The sequence below is a fragment of the Cariama cristata genome, unplaced genomic scaffold, assembly GCF_000690535.1.
Source record: "Cariama cristata isolate BGI_N322 unplaced genomic scaffold, ASM69053v1 scaffold4553, whole genome shotgun sequence".
Classification (NCBI taxonomy): Eukaryota; Metazoa; Chordata; class Aves; order Cariamiformes; family Cariamidae; genus Cariama; species Cariama cristata.
In genome coordinates, this window is record NW_009608799.1 from 19,587 (window position 1) to 40,545 (window position 20,959).

The 20,959-nt window shown below is 37.3% G+C and overlaps 1 protein-coding gene across 1 annotated transcript in view; it reads left to right on the forward strand.

The window, feature by feature from the left end:
- The window catches only part of CORIN (corin, serine peptidase), a gene marked incomplete at its 5' end in the record, with an annotated part of 51,770 nt that overhangs the window by 9,414 nt on the left and 21,397 nt on the right, over positions 1-20,959 (forward strand). Inside the window, 5 exons of the mRNA XM_009697273.1 lie at positions 3,053-3,284; positions 9,433-9,578; positions 12,221-12,328; positions 16,816-16,929; positions 19,392-19,502. Coding sequence (XP_009695575.1) covers positions 3,053-3,284; positions 9,433-9,578; positions 12,221-12,328; positions 16,816-16,929; positions 19,392-19,502 — 711 coding nt within the window. The remainder of the gene's footprint in view (positions 1-3,052; positions 3,285-9,432; positions 9,579-12,220; positions 12,329-16,815; positions 16,930-19,391; positions 19,503-20,959) is intronic.

Here is a 20,959-nt window from a genome sequence, read left to right on the forward strand (position 1 = left end):
GGAACTGTAGGTACCTGGCATCTCTAAAGAAAAGAGTTCTCCAAGTAATATTTTCTTGTCTTTGGTGAGATTTGAAGGTCATATTTTCGTGATGTTTTAAGGTCAGAATACATGAGTATTCATTGAGATGTAATTACTGACTTGAATAACTCCACTCTAGCTAGTCACAAGTTTAAATGTATATGATAAGATTGATTCTTTGTGGGCTGAAGGCTCATGGGAGTGAAGGATGTTTAATGCCAAATCTCTCTGCCTGAAGGAGAAGCAGCAGCTTTAGCAGCCTGTGCCTCTAAGAAGGGCTGTTGCTTCTCAGTTTCTCCATTTGAAGATTTGACTTTTTTACTTGAGTGTTACTGATTTTGCCACAAAACTGTGCTTTACCCAGGAACAGGGACTTCTGTATTTCTATCTACTGGTTCAAAGCTTCTTTACTTATAATGCTTCCAAAACTTAACAGGCATTACACTAAACCCTGTTTTACATGTTTAAAACTGTAGCAACTTTACATTTACTCAGGTCAAAAAAAGACAGTATTTTGTAATTTTATTTATTTTTAAATATTTAAACTGCTTAGTAAAGAACACATAAAATGTGTCTGATGTATTGTGGCAGGGTCAATTCTGGACTCGCAGCTGATGGCTGTGTAGTCACCAGTCATGCATAAGACAGGTCTTCTATTTGGCTGGCAAACAAGGCACCAGCAGCAGCCTTACCCAACAGGTAGGAAAATAGGTAAATTCCCACAGTAGCCCCTGCTGCTTATATACTCAGGGAGCAGTTCTCTCTTAAGCACATGACGTTTCATAAACAGTGCCTGCAGTCCTGTAAAAGGCAACAGTCTTTCAAGCAGTATAACTGCAATTCAGTCTTTCTCAAAATAAGAGAGAACTGAAAGTGTACTTTGTTTCTTGGACTGATCTTCCTTGTGGATAAATCAGTATGAGACTTCCTGTGGTCCAAAGCAGTTTGTCTTGCCAAAATCTTTTCCTGATCAATGCAGATTTTTGTACCCCATTATACATATGGACAGCAATTTTGGGAAACATTAGAGGGACTAGGACTCTTACAAGACAGTGAAAAACGTTTTTTGACATGTGATATTTGAGTTCTAAAACAATGTTCCTATTCCATGTCATGAGAAACCCAAAAGCTTTTTAGTGAAGATGTTTCCTCATCGTATTATGGGCAACAGTCCATAATTCTCAACAGGAGTAACCCAAAATCTGAATTAGACTTCTGGATCATCTTTCTTTCTCCCTTGCTGGTCCAGTGAATATATAATTGTTTATACACAATGGAACAGCAAGAGAATTTGGGAGAGATTTTTCTTGCATAACATCTGGAAGTACTATGGTCTTTTTTCATGTTATTTTTGCTCTTCATATTTTGACCAGAGTTATTTCATTTTTGGTAGGAGATGAGAATTCCCGTGGAAAATTTCAGTTTTGACAAAGCAGTATTTTCTGGCCCAAATAACTCTTTGGTTGGAAAATTCTGAAGCATAGGCCACATTTCGCAATATTGAATACGATGGATGTTCTCCATATGTGATAATGTCTGATCAGTTTAGGCTGGCATTATAATGCAGTTATAACATATTTAGGATAACAGATCAAATATCTGAAGGGAGAGTGTAAAGAAGACAGAGTCAACATATTTTGGTGCTCAGTGACAGGACAAGAGGCACTTGGCACAAACTGAAACACAGGAGCATAAGGAACCTCTGAACATAAGGGAACGCTTTTTTTACTGCAAGGGTGACTGAACACAGGTTACCCAGAGAGGTGTGGAAACTCTATCCTTGCAGACAGTCAAAAGCTGTCTGGGTATGGTAACTGACACTAGCAGCTGGCTGGTAGAGAAAATTAATCATGTTACCATACATTTGCTTCCAGAATAGGCAAATATATGCAGTCTTTTGATAACAAATGACTTCTGAATAGTACACTTTTTCATGGAAAATTTTCTCATATTTCAAAAGTAAATAAAAATAAATAATTTCACTTTGGTCTCAGTGCTAAATAAAAAGCTGAATTTCAGTCTGAATTGACATGAAATTCTGTCTGTTGTTTTCTGTTGTGGTGGAAAATTGAAAAATAAATATTTCTGACTACCAATTTGAGAAGAAATACAAAAACTCCACAATTTTTTTAAATCCAAAGTACTCGATCAGTTCAATGTGCTGTGATAAACCCCCTAAAAGCTGGATGATTTTTGTATATAGCTATAGTCTGTGTAATCATATCGACTTGTAGCTGTTGCATTTATTTTGCTCTTGCTTATCATTCTCTTTATTATCAATTAAGTCTTATCTGAATTAAATTATTAGCATGTAGACTGTCTCTTGCTCAATGCTTGTGCGATGCATATCCTAATTGTCTCCATCTTCCTTTCAGATCTGGGGTTGCAAAATATAAAATAAAATAACAAAATCCTGCCTTCTGTTTTCTATACAGAGAAATTGTGCAGTCTCTGTCATAGAGATTTTTCAAGACCTGACTGAATAAAGCCTTGAGAAACCTGATCAGTCCTCAGAGCTGACCAAGCTGTGAACAGGACGTTGGGCTAGAGATCTCCTGAGATCCTTTCCAACCTAAAGTATCCTATGATCCCAATCATCTTAATTTTGACAATTGCCCTGCCAGTGTGAGGTGTGTTATGGTAGCATAGTACACCAGTAGGAAGTGTGTTGCTGTATGATACAGGAGCTCTTGAAAATCATCAGAAACTTGATTTAAAAGGAGTAAATCTGTTTTTAAAGAATGGTTTTTTGTACCATGTTAAAGTTAAGATGTTACTCAGGAAGTAAATGCATATTGGTAAGGGAATATAAGTCTCTGAATAGGTTATTAGGTAGGCAGAGGTCAAACCCACCTTTCTTTACTGGTATGAATAGCCTCATGTGGGGTCTTGAGCTCGGAAACTTGTAGTTTCTCAAGCCTGAGAGGAAATCCCCTAATAGATTTATTAAATACTTATGTAATTATTTCTTCTGTATTTCATTTAATCTCACACTATTTGTGTTTCTTTTTTTGTTTTCTTTCTGTGAAAGGTCAGTGTGAACCAATTACTCTGGAACTCTGTATGAACTTGCCTTACAACTATACTTATTACCCAAACTACCTGGGCCACAGGACGCAGAAGGAAGCCTCTATCAGCTGGGAGTCTTCTCTTTTCCCAGCCTTGGTTCAAACCAACTGCTACAAGTACCTTATGTTTTTTGCCTGTACAATCTTAGTACCAAAATGTGACCCCCATACAAATCAGCGGATCCCACCTTGCAGGTACTATGCTATACTTCATTTAATTCTTGACTGACATTGTCTGTCATATCAGTCTTTCCCAATTTTCTATTTCCATTGAAAATGCCAGAAATTTTGCTTTGGAATTCCATAGCAAAAGGTAGAGAACCATATTTTATAAGATCATTAAATGCAGTTTGTTACGTGTGTGATTAGTATCTGGAGTATTCAAAACAAGGAGAGGAAAGCAGTTCAATAATTTTCAAAATGTATATATTGAATAGAATATTTCAGTTGGAAGGGACCTACAATGATCATCTAGTCCAACTGCCTGACCACTTCAGGGCTGAACAAGTTAAAAGCATGTTATTAAGAGCATTGTCCAAATGCCTCTTAAACATTGTCAGGCTTGGGGCATCAACCACCTCTCTAGGAAGCCTGTTCCAGTGTTTGACAACCCTCTCTATGAAGAAATGCTTCCTAATGTCCGTTCTGAACCTCTCCTGGCACAGCTTTGAACCATTCCCACGCGTCCTATCACTGGATACCCGGGGGAAGAGATCAGCACCTCCCTCTCCACATCCCCTCCTCAGGAAGCTGTAGAGAGCAATGAGGTCACCCCTCAGCCTCCTTTTCTCCAAATTAGACAAGCCCAAATTCCTCAGCCACTCCTCACAGGACATTCCCTCCAACCGTTTCACCAGCTTTGTTGCTCTACTCTGGACACATTCAAGGACCTTCACATCCTTCTTAAATTGTGGGGCCCAGAACTGCACACAGTACTCAAGGTGAGGCTGCACCAATGCTGAATACAGCAGGACAATCCCCTCTTTTGACCAGCTGGTTGTGCTGTGTTTGATGCACCCCAGGACATGGTTTGCCCTCTTGGCTGCCAGGGCACATGGCTGACTCATACTGAGCTGGCTGCCGACCAGCACCCCCAGATCCCTTTCTGCAGGACTGCTCTCCAGCCACTCCTCTCCCAATTTATACTTGTGCCTGGTGTTACTCCATCCTATGTGCAGGATCTGGCATTTGGACTTGTTAAATTTAATCCCATTAATCATTGCTCAGTACTCCAATCTATCTAGATCCCTCTGCAAGGCCTCTTGTCCCTCGAGTCAACAGCACCTCCCAGTTTGGTATCCTCGGCACACTTGCTAATGGTGCATTCAACTCCTGCATCCAGATCACTGATAAATGTATTGAACAGAACTGACCCTAGAATTGAGCGCAGAGGAACATCACTGGTGACCAGTCACCAGTCAGATGTAGCCCCATTCACTGCAACACTTGGAGTCAGTTCTTCACCCAGCACACCGTGAACTTGCTTACCTCACAGTCAGACAACTTGTCCAGAAGGATGCTGTGAGCTTTGTATGAAACATTTTCCATCTGTGTCTTTGATTAGAATTGCACAACTATAAAGGATATTTATACATGGAATCAATTAATTTAATTTGGAACATTAGCATTTGTAGTAGTTCCCTTGCATTAGTATATCGCTTTATCTATGCAAAGCCCTATGCATATACTATCAACAAAAACTGAGATCTTAATGCATGGTTACCTTTCTAAATTAGAGAAGTGCCACATCATTCTGAACTATAGACTAATTTAGGCTTTCTACTTGTCAGATTAGCTTTTCTACTATCCTCATCAACAACACTGTACTTTTCAGGGTTATGCATGGATCTGTTCAAAAGAGAGTATGTTCTGTAAATCTTATGGCTTTGGTAGCAGCAATTGTTGCAGGTTAGGAGAGTGAATAAACCTGATCAGCAGGCAGAGCTCTTTTAGCTACTGGCTGCTAGAGCCTTCTCATAGTGTATTTCTGCAATACATGCCCTAAGATTTCCTACCACGTGACATTGTTGACAAATAGATATATTTCTTTGTCCAGTGATGTGCTGCTTAGTGCAAGTTGAGAGAGTGAGTCACAGGGAAATTTACTAAGACATTCCTTAATTTTCACATAGAGACCTAACAGGAAAGTTAGAATGTTGCATATGGGACAGCTGTGAAGTTAGAGTGGTTTGTGCAAGCTGTGTTTCAGGCTTGCTTGTTTGAAAATCAAGTCTCTCTCTTTTTTCTTTTTTTTTTAAGAAAGTGGTATAATAAATAAATATTGGGCTAACATATTCTAATGTAGAGGGACAAAAGTTAAATTATAGACTCTGCTTCAGCAACAACACAGCTAGCTAACAGATTTTAGGAAGTATCATCATACAGTAGAATAGTTTTCAAATTTCAGGTATTAAACAGACAAAGAGGAACTCATAAAAACCGTACAATAATTTAGTTTGAAGGGGACCTCTGGAATTCATCTGGTGCAACTTCCTGCTCAAAGCATGATAACATTGCATTTAGATCAGATTGAATATACAACATAAAATTTTAAATCCTAGGATTGAAAGCTCTACTTTTATAACTGTTTTCAGGTTTCGCTCTTATGTAAGATCACAAGTAGAGATTGATTTTATCAGGAAGGGATACCTTGGAGGGTCCCACTGAGATCTGTAGTATTTGCTTTACAATAATGTTTTAGGAAGAATTTCAGATACAGATCGAATGTAAAAATGTTTTAGAAATGAAAACACATATAGCCTTATACTAATAAACTCTTGACTTAATTGATAAATGTAGGGCAGAAAAAACATTAAATACATTTGATATATAAATATAAATCTACTTAACTGCAGTTTGAAGTTCCTAGAAGGCAGAATGTTATATTCTGAGCACAGAAACTATATTCTGAGAATCTGCTGCTGCCTTTGCAAAATAGCTGCCCTCTTGTTCAAAGATATCAGTGGTTAGTTGAGCTTAACAGGACATATGTATCGCTTTACGTGTCTTTTCCTGTAAATATGAAATGCAGTTCAGGTAATGCAGTTTTTCAGGGTTAAGCTTTTCAAGTCAAAGTGCACTTTCCAACCATGAATTGCGAATTCATGTTATAATTCTACATCTATTTTAAAATATACTTTAAAAATATAATACATCTCTGATAATACTGGCACATTGATCTGTCTTTTCATTCTAGGTGGTATAGCTAAACGATTTTAATTCTACCCCCTCTCTATAAAACATCTGACCCTGATTTGCAAGGCTTTTCATTGTCTTTGTGTTATTAGTTTGAGTGTCATGCTTTATTTTTTAACTGTAACAGTCTTGATAAAGTTTTGTTCAAAGTAAGGAACACCAGTGAAGAGGTTTTTTTGAAAGAACTGGACTTGCTGTTATTGAGGCCATTCATTGATCTATCAAGTATGTTTTCAAATTCTGAAGAGTATTCTTCATCTCTCAAGGCATTGGTAATATTAGTCCAGGTCTAGTGAAATAATCTTTGAAGCCAAGTGTGTGCTGGGTTCCCGTTGGAGTCTAATGGAGTTTCATAGATTAAGGACATATGGAATAAGCTCAGAAATTCCTGTTTCCTTATAATTACAAACTATGCTATGAATTGATTCTGTAAGATGCTGAGCAGCTTCTGGAGATTCTCGGTCTCACAACATTTCAATAAGTCTATCAGTGTCCCCTGTTTTGGGACCGGTAAATGCCTTCTTAGTCTCGTTAGGCTATAATGACATGGAGATTACACTATCTGTGTATTTAAGTAGTCTCCAGCTGACTTTGGTGTTGTTTCAAAACTGTGACAGATGTGTATGAAAAATAATCCTGGTCAAATCTCATGCTCCTTATGTGTTGGCATCAATTTAGGCATTCTATTACTGTATTTGAATTGGAACAGTAAAGAAATATTTTAGTTAACAGCTGAATATGCTTAATGTTCTTAAAGTGCTAGATTGAATTCCATTGCAGAAAATTACACATTTCTATGCTACATCTGTGTTTTCTAGCTTGTATTTCTTTCCTCTACCAAAAAGGGGAAGATTTCTCTGCTTTGTGATGTGTATTCTTGTTAACTGTTGTTAGATTGATTCATAGACAGTACGACAGATGAGATATATACTGAGAAGTACATAAAGAAGTCTGTTACCAAGGTATTCTGATATCCCAACTGTGAGACTTGGTATGGGAATGTGGGAAGGATTAAAAAAAAACAAAAGTACCAATTGCTTTTCTGATTTTCCTAGCAGTATTGCAATAGTCTTCTATATGTGTTGTGGTGGGCACTACTTTGGAGATTATCTATATTTTAATTCTTTCAACACAGACTGACAACTAAATGGCTTGCAATAGCTTTTGGAAAGGGTCAGCTTTGGCCAGAGGTTTGAGTGTGCAGAGAACATAGGACAGAAATGGCTTAGAAGTCTCAGATAACTAAATCAAATTTTTAAATTGTATTCATCGTATTATTGTTGTTGGTTTTGGGTTTTTGTCATTGGTAAATAAAAATTCTGGCGTTTGGAAAACTGAGGTTGTAAAGTGGTGTGAGTCAGCCTTTTTGGTATTGAGGAGGATCCAAAAGGAAAGAGAGAGTCTGTAACTGTAGATGGTTAACCGATGTCAACTCAGTCATTCATTCCTTCCAGTTGCTCAACTCAATGGTCAGTCATTTGGTGTGGAAAACCATTGACTCTTCATGCAATGCCCCAAAACAAAATTAAATTTGAGAAGATTAATAATGTATTGCGTTCTCAAAAGAGCGTAAAATAATTGATCCTAAATGGATCTGTTTGCTTGGTTTTGGTCACTGCATTTCTTGAAGCTTATTGCAGGAAAAACAACGGTCCATCAGTCAAAAGATCAAAAGAAAATGAGTGGAATAGAAGGCTTTCCATGAAGGGAGTGTCTGTTTCTAGAAGAAAGATCTGGAAAAAATAATCAAATTAAATAAAAGGCAAGTTAAAAGTGACATGAAGGAAACTGAAAAAAATAGAAATGGGTGGGATCCTACTGTTGAATATTTTTCAACCTATAAGAACAAAGGAGAATTTTCTTTGAAATGGTAGGAGAAAGTCCAAATGTTTAGGTTTAGAAAATATTGATCTAAAAGGTGCAGTGAAATGTGTTGCTGAGTCTAGAAACAAGGGAAGACTTGGGGAGACATCACAGTCTTCAGACAGGTAAATGTGAGCTTCTGTGAGAAAATAAATTGTTCACCATGTTCACTGAGGTTAAACCAGGAAGCAATGGATTTGAAGTACATCATGAGAGCTGTAGGTCAGAATAAAGAGAGTAAGAGATATCTGTGTATGAGAATGAGAATGATAAGGAAGTATATGAAATCTTGCTAACTCATGAGTTTTTAAGAACAGCTTAGACAAATACCTGTTAAGCATGATGCATGTTTCTGTTTGGAGGAAGAGATGAAAAGGATGTTGAGGTTCCTAATCCCATACTGCCTAGTTAACATTCCACAGAAGTCAATTAAAAAAAAGGTGGTTGAAACAAACAGGAATTCAAAATACCACAGATACAAGACAAGACTATTGGATTGAACAGCACATCAGCTATGATTCCGGGCAAAAGTAGTTGCTAAATGTTTAAAATAATTCCTAAAATAATAGTGGATTTTTCTATTATGTATTTTCTCTTTGTACTTTTGAAGCATTTGACGTTGGGTATTTTGAGAGACAAGATATTAATCTAGATGGACTGAACTAATTTTGTGTGGTGAGTCCTGTCTTTCTATGGTTAAAAAAAAAATGCAGCAGGAGAACTATATTCATGCCTTTTTCCAGGTGTGATACAGGCTTCTATGACTAGCTGACAACACCCTCAAGATTAGGTTGATCTGTGCTTTGATTTTCCCCAAACTTTTTATTTTATTGGATTCCCTGGGCAGTTCTTTGCTCTTTTGTTTGCAGGTTTAAATATTTTGTCCTTCTGAAACTACATAGTTTCTGAAGTAGCATCATCAGAAGAGATAGGATTTCACTGGTACAAAATGTATTTTCCTTTTTTTCCTGAAGGAGAGCAGTTAGTGCTTCTTAAAAAAGGTTCTCTGCCATACCTTACAGAGGAGAGGATGTTTGTAAGTAGTTATATTTGACTATTATGTTATAACTCAGGTAATAGTCTGCATACAGTAACTTAAAATAATGTTTCAATAGTAGCAACATATCTTTTGATATATATTTTTTTTTCATGTAAAGAAATCTGATTAACCGATTCTTCCTTGATCTTCATCTTTAACTTTGGCTAGGATTATTACCTTTCAATAACTGGGAATTTCTAAGACTTTCAGTCAGTTACTTTGTGCAATTCTACTTTGTCTCCTCAGGACATTATGTGTACAGTCTAAGGAACGCTGTGAGTCTGTGCTTGGGATTGTAGGTCTGCAGTGGCCAGAAGATACTGACTGCACTCAGTTTCCAGATGAGAACTCAGACAACCTAACTTGTCTAACACCAGATGAAGATGTAGAAGGTAACTCCTATAAATACATGTAACAGGAAATTAAATATTTAATTTAAATATATGTAACAGGAAATTAAAGATTTAATTAGGTTCCCAAACTCACTGATTTTTTTTTTTTTTCCCCATACCTCCTCTTTAAATTGTAATATTTAAACTGTGGAAATGATTCCAAACTGGATTTCAGGGAATTTGTATACCTACAGTTTTGCAGATAAGAGGAAGTTCTCATAAGAAATCTATTTGAAAGAAGGATCAATTACTCTCAATCTGTGAAAGTCAGTGTTTGGGATTTGTTGCTAAGACCACACCTACTGCTTGCTTGTATTTATACTTAACTTTTTAACCTATTTAGATGATATAATAATGCTTTTCTAACCAGGAGGCAGACTCTTGGCAATCTGAGTCAAATCTGAGTCAAAAAGCTGAGCCCCACGACAGCTTTGAGAAAAATATTGTAATGTTAGCATCTTTGCCAGCTATTGTTTGCTCTTGGTTTTTGTTTGGGGTAAGTTTTGTAGAGAGTTGTGCCAAACCAGCTTCAGTAGCAAATGATAAATTTCAGTTTTTCAGTTCAGCCATAATACTAATCATTGTGGGTGAGACCATAGAACAAAAGAATGAAATTGCCTTAAATGCTTCAAGATATGCTTTGTACGTATGAAGAGAGAAGCTGTGCAGCTTTTCCTGCAGTGGTCATCGGATGTGGGATCTGTGGGGATTCTGACATGCCTTTTCATTTTCTTGCCAAAATGCCAGTGAAGTAACTGGGAAAATAGTGAGATGGTGTGTGCTACAGTGCCTACAATATGCTGATCGTGTTCGGTTCTCACTCTTCTCCTCCTACTCGCTCACCTACATGGTGATGACAGTTTTTCCACAGCCTTGATCTTGCTCAGAGAAAGCAATGGGTGAAAGCTAGCTAGTCTACAGTTCTTTTAGTGAAGATGTATTCCTGGGAATATAGCGGAGGAATCATGAAAAACCAGTAAAGCATATATAGCAGTTATACTATTTCTTCAAGCAAAGTCCATGTGCACATATATCCCTAGGAGGATTTTATAAAGATGTGTAATACCATAGTACTGAAATCCTCTGATATGAGACTCTTGAGAGACAAGGAGATAATTTCCCTCTGCAGTAGTAGGCTGATGAAAAGGAATTATCCATTATTACACAGCAGTGTGTAGGAAAGGAAAAGTAAGATTTTTGGCACAACAAGGTGAGTTAAAGAAAAATAATGTGATTTAATTTTCTCAGGTATCAAATGTCTTTTAACCTTCCTTCCTGTGTTATTAGATCTTTTGGCTTTGAAATGTGACATAAATATACTACTGCATGCAGGACTAGTGTGTTCCGGCTCTAGAGATAAATTCTGTTCACTTATAAAAATTAAAATTTAAAAAAATTATAACTTTAATTAGAGGAATTCTGCCTAGTAAGCTGATTCACTGCTTATTGATCATCTTAGCACTGAAATTGATATTCCTGGAAGATCAGTGAAAAAGCAGGGGATTTTAGTATTCTTTTAGAAACAGTGTAACAAATTAAAGGGTCTTAGCAGAGTTGTTTTGGTTTCACTTACTGCTAGAATTTTATGTTGATTCAATGCCAGGTTCCTACAGACTACCAATGTTGGTTAGAAAGTCTTCCCTGGAAAGTTTAAAATCTTATATAAATATTTCTGAAAAAAACAAACACATGCAACAAAAGAAATTAAGCTTCTGAGAGCATTTAAAATGTTTATGATTACAAAATACAGGTGATTTTCCAACTGAAGCTATAATTGACAGAGTTATTACAATGTGCTGAATTGCTTAACTTGTCTTCCAGTCAGTGCTGAATTTAAGAATACTGCTAGCCAAGACAGTATGCATTGTGAACTTAGTTATTTTCGTAACTAGTTATTCTTAAGTGTTGACAGTATAGTTTGTATACCTGAGTTCATTGATGATATTTTTGGTACAACAGTTTATTGAATCCTAAAATTTACCCAAGGAACTGCATGGTAGTAAATATCTGAGAGATTTTGCAGGAAGGAAAAAAACCCACAACAACATATGATGGAGGTTGTACATCAAAGTCAGTGACATGTACAGTGTGAAAAAATGAGTGGGATTTTCATAACCATCTAAATAAAGCTTTCTCAAAATTTTACTCTAAGATGAGGCAGAAGCGATGTAAAGGTTAATTAGTGGACATTTATAGGTGGTTTTATTAATTCACATAGCTACACAATTGCCAAAATACATTATTTTTTTTTAATCCTAGAGATCTCTTATACTCATTTCAACACATCAGATGATCTACTTCTGCTTTACACACCACCACAACAGCGAGAAAAGTAGCTAGAAAAGCCATGCCCACAATCTAAACATTGTATGCCAGTTATTTGGCAAAGCTTTGAAATTTGACAGAGTGTAGCATGTGAGGGAGAGCTCTGGAAAATATTGCTGCAGCCCATTCACAATGCAATTGTTAAGAGTCTTGCTTGCTGTGATTCTGTGATAGTTCCAGTTTAGTATTGCACAAGCTTTCTATTCCTGTCATTTACACTTCTGAAATAGTCACAGAGATAAATAAGTAAGAACCCATGTGATGATTAAGCTTGCAGCTTATGGATTCTTGTTTCTCGTGTTCCTTGTCACCAACAGAATGCTCACCCAGTCACTTCAAGTGCCGTTCGGGGAGGTGTGTCCTGGCATCCAGAAGATGTGATGGTCAAGCTGACTGTGAGGATGATAGTGATGAGGACAGCTGTGGTAAATAAATTCAATTAGTTGGATCTTTTAAATGGAGAGTGGTTGAAGCATTAGAAAATGAGTTTTGTTTTTCCTTCAGTTATTTGAACCATAGCATGACAGTTCAGAGGATAAGCCCCTTTTTCTGTAAGAAAAATATGTTTGCAAGTATGGGGGGTTTTTTAAGACTAGTGGCAGTAAAAATACTTTAGCAAGCACTCTTCTTGATTAATGTCAACACAATTTATGATATTTGATCATTTAGATTCTGCTAACCATATTCCAGAATGTTTGAATATTCCTTTATTAATCAAGACAAAAAATAGTGCAGATTTAATTCTTTTGATATTGCTGGAGGAGCTAAAATGTGACTTCCTGGAATTTTAAACTTGAATTCATAAACATAGTTTTAAATTTATACACAGTCATGTTCTCATTATGACGTAGTGATGAAAGATCTGTGTTGCTGAAGTGGATTCTGTACTGCAAGGATCAAGAATTAAATGTTTTTTCAGATTGGTCAACCTCAAGCTGTAGGTACAAGGATAAAGTGGTAACCACAAAGTTTATCCTCCAGTACATTTCTGAGTTTACTTATGGTAGAGATGCTTTTGACTTAAGGAGCTTGAGAATAACCAACAAATCTATTGGTCACTATTTAGCCTTGTACATGCTGGCAGGAGAATTTCAAGGAGAAGGGAGTTTATACTATGTCTTTATATGACTAAGGTGTAGCCTCCATGGAGTTCTGCATGCTGGCCTGGCATCCCTAGGGGCAAAGAGGATAATTATAAATCACTAAGGATTTAGAGAAGAGGTGTGAGTCTGAGTGAAGGATTGAAAAACATTCCAGCAGAGTAGGGCTAAGGTGCACAACTGGGTTTTTTTTTAACAGAGGGCAGGTGAAGATGGAAGCACAGATTATGTGAGCAACAAAACTGTGGCAATAAGAGACTTTCTACTCAGCTGCACAAAAATAAAATAAGATCCAACACCTGAAAGATGAAGCCAGGCTAAAGTTTAAGCTTGACGGCTCTACAAATAGCTTTTTTTTTTTTAAGAACAGGTTGTTTTAATGATTGGAGAAACCAAGGGTTTATTTATCACTAAGGCGTGATGTATTCTCAATCTCTGGGAGTTTTCAAATCACACTTGTATTCTCTCTCCTCTTTCAGCCCCATTCTCTTCCCCCTGCAAAAAGAAAGCAAAAAGAAAAAAAAAGGTGTGGTCACTGAAACAGGATTTAATACTAGCTCATTCTCTTGTTTGGATTATAAAGGAAAGGCAGAGCTGATGATCACAGTGACTCTTTCAGAGTTTGTCATCTCTTTACCTTTGAATTGTCTCAGTTGTCCTCCCTGCCAAATATTCTTTGTTGCCACTTGTTCTTAACTCCTTAGAACACTAATTGCTATGCATCTTTTAGGATAATTTTATTCTCTTAGACGTTAACATATGAAATATTGCTCTAATATATAACATTAATTTCTCGAGTGGATCTCTCTCTGTCTCTATAGTCTAGACAGAATGTCACTAGCAATCAGCAGAATTCTTATCAGTTTCTATAAATATGGAAGACTGTATCTGCTAGGAAATTACCACTGTCAGAGTGACATTACATTGACCAGGGTTAATACCGTTACTGAAGAACGGAAAGTCCTTGTAGAGCTCCAGAAGTAACTGTCTCTGACTCATTCACATTCCATGTGTGCAGGACAAAATCAAAACTTGATGATCTTTCCATGTATAAATGGCTAGCTCACATTTTATTAGATTTATCCTTTGAAATTGGTTTTATACCATTAAATAGCAGTCAGCATTTAAATTAAAATCTTTGTATTTGAGGTGCCTTAAATGACAGGCATGGAACAACTTCACAGTGCAGGAGGAGGGAAGCTGGAAAAGACTAGCTACAGCTTGTGGACGCTCAAGCTACTCTGGCCAGAAATGTAAGGCAGAACAGTCCAGAGGGACTAAGGTATACTCTGCCTATGCAGAATAGAACTGTATTCAGCACCCACTGTCTCCTCCTGTTAGGAATCCCTGTCATACTTTCACGTGATCTTTGTGAGAGGAAATCTCACCCATGCAATTGCAGCAAAATCCTAAGACTGTAGTGCCATTTAGACTAGGGTTTGGGGAGAAAATTTGACCCAGATTCCTGAATGTGAGGCTTCTGAGTGCATTTCATAAAAGCATGAGGAAGATAATTTCTGAAAATCATTATTATGATAGACATCAAGAGAGTTTGTGGTATTCAGTGTGCTTGATTGTAATTGATCGTATTAATTTACTGGCTGATGAACAATGCCTATGGTAGAAAGCAGAAGAAGGTCCTAGAAGAGTACTAAAGAAATTGAGGACATAATATTCAAACACAGTATTGTTCTTCACAATTTTCTGTGGTCTGACTTCTGACTGTACTATTTTAGTTCAGAGAAAAATGTGGTGGTCTTAATGTTAATGACTTAATAATAATTGCATGAGGAATATACATGTGAATAACAAATGGTAACATCCTTCATATTTTGAAGAAGAATGAAGGTAAAATCATATGTGAATCCTTATCTCTTACCAAAACATGTTTGAGATGGGGGTAATGTAGATACCAACAAGTTTTCCTACCTCCATTTTCACTTCCATTTCATTGTCATTAAATTAAAAATGCTTGTCACAAAGATATTTAGAGAAGCAATGTAAATACATGAAACAGTAGATGACTTCTACCAACGAAACAGTATATTTGAACACCGAATTCAGTAAGTAGTAAATTTTTTCCTGGGGAATTGTCTATATTTGTCTATGTTGTACTCAAAGATAAATTTTGGAGAGTCATGGTACACTTCAAAGTGTAACACTGTAATGCGTGATGAAGGGGAAAAGCAAACATGTGTTTAATTAATTATAAACACTCTGCTAAAAAATTGCAAGGTTCATAAATTATATTCTTTTAAGCTTTTATATTTTATTTTCATACCAAGTTTCTAACATGACCAACATTCTTTGTTCTTTATTAGAGTAAAGGTTTTGTTTGATTTCAATTAATTTTTCATTAATAGTTATCACAAATATTGTCAAGAAGGAGACATGGAAAATGGTGATACCCAAGAAAGTTCCTTGATCATGTGGAATTAATTTCACAGGTTCAAGGGTATTTATTTCTCTGTGCTGTAACATTTATTTACATGGCTTTTTGAATCTAAATAAAATCAATAAAATCCACACATCCAGTTACAGTTAAAACTTGAGTAGATTTTTCCAGCAATCATAGGAGCTGGTAGTGATGATCTGATTCATGTTTGTAAAATACTTCTGAAATAACACTTCTTGGAAACAATGTATTTGCTTAGTAACTTACTGCTGATATGCTGCTGTAGTTCCAGGTCTGGGCAAACAGAGGTGCTGCTTCAAATGTAGTTTATGAGTTTATACCTCAACTATTTGCGTGTGGGGACATCAGGGCTCTCGCCTGAATTTGAGCTTGGATTAAAATGAAAACTAGTATTGTCATCTATAGAAGAAGCCAAAGGCGGCAATCAAACCATCTGTTTTAGTCAGGAGAACACATTGTTTTTTTGGCTTCCTATGAAGCCAGAATGTCAGATGTGCAGGACATGAGTATGTCAAAGTATTTAAACTGATATCACAGTGAAGTGCTTTATTAGTTGATGGAAATAAATAGTGAAATAAAACAAGAGAAAAAACTTTTCTAAAATGTGACTTGGGCCATTCTTAATTTCCACTAGCTGACTAACAAGAATTTTACTGTCAAAGCACTTTGACACAGTTTTGTAAGTATTCCTCTTGAAATCAGGGAGGCTGGCTAGCAGGGCTTTGAAGAGACAATAACGCAGTGTGTTCCCTGCATAATAATGAACACTCTTGAAGATTCATACAGCCATTGGGTCTTTCTAATCTTTTTGAACTGGTTTGGTCTCGGATTATGGAACCAGGAAAACTGTTTGTGGTCAATACTTAACAGCATCTCTCCACCTTTCATTGTGATCTATATTAGATTCTGTATCAGCACTGCCAGAAAAAATTACATACTTCTACATTGTTTCAAGGAGATTCCATGCTGTCATAAAATTTGCTTTTGAAAGACCAAAGGTCTGTGTGGTACAATTTTAAAGAAAACCCTACAGACTTCAGGATCAGAAAAGTTTATATATTACTAGTAAATGTATTTCAAGAGTAGTGGTGTATAGGTTTTGAGCTAATTGAGTTAATGCCTAAACCATTACTTATAGCTATGTGTAGCATAATATAGATTATTATTTAAAAAACAGTGAAGTATTATGCAGTGCTATATATTTTATACCCATTTATCAAGTGTGCACTGTGTCAATCTTATTTCCATTTCTTCATTAGTAACTATTCATGATACCTTTTAAAATTTATATTGCAAGTGAAATTATTTTGGGTGTTTCAGGATTATTATGAAAGAAGAGAACAGTTGATTTGATATTGCATTCAAGTGTTTCAAGACTGTGCTTCTCTGCTTCTAGGTTGTAGAGAAAGGGATCTTTGGGAGTGTCCTTTGAAGAAGCTGTGCATCAAACACACTATGATCTGTGATGGTTTCCCAGACTGCCCTGACATGATGGATGAAAAGAACTGCTGTAAGAGCTTATGCAGTTTGTTAGTCCCGAAAAGGGCTGATCACATTTTTGGGATCTTGGGATGCAAAATAAATGAAAGCAAAAAGGTTTTCTACAGACAGAAAAGCTTAGTCATTCTCTCAGTTTCCTTTTAAGTTTTTCTATGGCACCAATTTATCTCTTTCCTCACCTTGTGTCCTCTGTACTTCACATCCTTGGATCCTTGCCATCTCCTTGGTCATTCCAGTCTTCTCTCTTTTTTTTCTCTCTCTCCCTCCTCCTTCTTGTGTCTTTGAGCTTCTTTTCTTTATTCCTTGTAGCTTCTTGTCTCCTTTTCCCATTTTTTCTCAACTTCATTCCATGTAGGTATAGCTGCTCACTGCTGTTTTTTCCTTGATCTCCACTTGGTTTTCCTTCTGATCTCTTCTTCAGTAAATTTCATATGTCTCTTTGCTTTATTTGATTTCTCTTCTGCTTGACATTTCTTTGATTCTGTCTCCCCACTTGGCTCCACAGGCTTCTACAATCCAAACCGTGATTTAGTGTCAGAGATACAAAACTTGGTATGTTACACTGACGGTACGGGCCTACTGTCTATGTGTACAGTGTAAGCTGGCTTGAAGTGCTGACAGTGTGCAGCGCAGGTCCACTGCGGGACCTGCCCCGTGTTCTGTTCCTGCTACGCAGCTGACTAGTGGGATGGGACGAGGTGGAAGACCTGCAAACGGCAGCTGCTTTTCAGGCTCCCACCCTTAGTGTGAAACTGGGAGTTGATACCGTGAGATGTTAGTTTCACTTCCTTGAATATATTAGTGATACTTCGAATTCTCTTCTTTTGAGAAAACCTGGTATGTGGGCATGTCCCCAAGACAAGGAACTAGAAAAGATATACTGAGTGACATTCAGCCTGCAGAAGAAAGAAGAGATACTTCTTAAACTTGGTTGAAAGCTGAAATTTTAGTTCTCTGGGCAATCCTGGTATTTCAGCATTTTTGCTAGGACTGTAGGATATAATTTTATAATTTAAAAAAAAGTTGCTTCTGGGTCTCTGGAGTTCTGTTAGCAGGGACAGGATGGTAGGCACATATTGTGTGCTATGTGGAGCATATGATAGATTTGCCAAAATGAGTGGCAGCCTGTATATATCACTAGATCTAATTTTGTTTCTTTTTGGAAAGAGGCAGCTCACAGAACATCTTTTAATCTGCTTTTCATTGTGCAGATTATACCATTTGACTTCCAAGTGGTCTGTGTGCTGTAATCTACAAAAAGGAAGGTGGTATTAAACTGATTTGCTCATGATCACACATTAAGATTATGGTAGAGAAAAGATTCTCCAAGGGCTTAGGTTAAGCTGGTCTATAATTAGCAGACCATGTTTCCTCTCTGCTTTTGTGTTGGGGCTTGAATATTCCAAAACGACAGCAAAGTTTCCCCAGCTGAGGGCTTCCAGCTTTTGAAATATGCTCTCACTAGAAGGCAGAGTTAAGAGAGCTTTTTCTAGTTTTGCACGCCTTATTCCAGAGCCGGAAAGATCACTTACATCAGAACAGGCAGCACTGCCTGCTCTGTCTGTATGGTTTTCACTGTGGAGTACATTTTTTGCACTAGTGTTGCAAATAAATGCTTGGTTTGTATGGCAGTGTAGATGCTATGCAACAGCCAGACATAGGCAGAACTGAATGCAACTTCCTTCTGCTCGTTCTGTCTCTCTCCACCCTCCCCCAGCTCTCAAAATTCCCTAATGGTGGGGTTTATAGAGGCTGGAAGAGAAGTGTGTTAGTGAGGAGCGTACTGTAACAGTACACATCTGCCTTTTGGGAGTGGGGTTGTTACGGTTGGGGGGAAGCTGAAAGGCACTTGCAAATGGAAGCTCTCATGGTTCCTGCACTGGACAGAGATTCAGGAGATCCCTATCCAATGCTGGCAGCTGGCAACCAACTGTGAACTGCCACTTGTCTATCTGTACATCAGTTCCTCATCTCTAAAGTGGAGATAAAAGTAATTCCATGATTTTAAGTAGCAAAGGAGGATCCAAAAGTGAATATAGAATTGCTGTGGATGAAAGGAAATACATATGCACTACAGTAGAAGATTTTTTTCAAAGAACCCGAAGAAATAAACAGATTTCGAGCAGTCTCCTAAAAAGCATGGAGCACAATATTTTCACTTAAAGCTTCTGAGAGGCTTACACAGGTTTCATATGACCAGACCACAAATGATACTAAGAAATCACAGATCTTGCTGTTTCCAGACTCCCTCCCTTCCCTTTGAGTTGCAATGCCCTCTGCCACTGAACAGCAGCAACCACCTTCTGCCTCAGTGATGTCCATCCTGAATTTTGTTGCACATCTGTCTTGGTTTCTTGCTCCATAAATCTCATCTGTGCCTACCTTCACCCTCCTTCTCATTTTTTCTGTCTCAATGTGAACTTCACATTGATCGTTTCTTTCTCAGAGTGAAACATGTTTTTGTCCTTGCAGCATTTTGTGAAGAGAGTGAACTTGAATGTGCCAACCATGAATGTGTGCCACGTGAGCTCTGGTGTGATGGGCAAGCAGACTGCAGTGACAGCTCAGATGAATGGGACTGTGGTAAGTTTCCACTGTGGTGCGCTCTGCCTGGAAGTGATGTTTGGGTGACGGTAGTAATCACTGGTGATTTGATTTACAACACAATTGCAGTGGTGGAGAGATGCTCCCTTTATTACCAAAGGGAGACTGGGCTGAGGTTGGGAAAGCATGCAAGAAACTGGGCAAAAGAGAAAGGAAAGGCTCAGTGTGAAGTGTCACAGTGCAAAGATATAAGAAAAATTACATGGCAGGGAACTTCTAAAATGTGTAGATGGTGTGTAAAATCTGGAAAGTGTTGTGGATAGAAGAGAGAGTAGGAAGATGTTCAGATCCGGAATTCATTTGGGCAAAACTTCTAAGCCCTGATTCTGTACTTGTGAAAATCAGTGTGAAATTCCCACTGACTGCAATGGTGCAAGCTCAGAGCTTATGAGAAGATAGTCCTGCTAGGGCCCCTTTGCACTGGCTAAAGACCTGCAGAATGATGTAACCTGCTGTTGTTGTCTGTATTCAGATTAGGCCTCATGCTTTTATGTGCTGTTAAAGTAGAACTCTCAAAGTGTTATTCTTTAAATAAAAATGAAGGTAGATTTCAAAAAAATTGCACTGAAAAGCAGCAGGATGGAAAGTGGTAGTATGGTCTTTCAGATTTCACTGAGTTGACATGCGTTTCTGTACATAACAGTACTTTATATTATTAAGTTTTGAGATGCTTTGTAGGTAATTTTAAGTACAGAAAAAAAGTGTACCATGGCTTACAGAAACAAATATTTTGTATTCATATTGAAGTAAAATTGTATAAATATTTTAAAACAATTAACCTTGCATCAACATTAGTAAACAATAACATTTAATAAAACCTATCCAACAGAGAAGAACTGTTCTGGAAATGCGTATTTGAAAAGGAGTATTCTAGGATTATTACATACCTTTCTCATGGGGAAAGAAGCAAAACCACCTTCAGCGTATAGGAAAAATGGGTAGTGACTGGATATGTTAAGATTAGTACTATTAAAGCAAAAGTCAGAGGTATGGTTTAACTAAAACCAGTATGTATTTGGGGAAGAAATGCACACAACCCAACATCTTTTAAAGGATCCTAGAAAGGGAGAGGTGTAGATTTCCATTTTGGGCCATTCTGAGAAGCTTTTTGTGTGTGATAAAAGCAGTTCACACACTTTTGTACATGGATTAAGAGAGAAGCAATGGTCATGATCTTTCTTGTAGACAGTAGTTGTTTTTCTTTCTCTAATTACACCCACATATTGTTATGACAGTAACAGTGCATATTACTGAGAGTCAAATGATGGTATCATTCTTACGTCAAGCAGTATTCATCCCACAAATTACTTAGTGATTTCAGTTGGACTATTTGTGGGGTAAAACATCATTTAATAAGATTAAGGCTATCAGAAAGCCATGTGAACCTGTGCTGGTGAGTCAAGAGCATTCTGGCTTATTCTAATCCTCAAGATGCC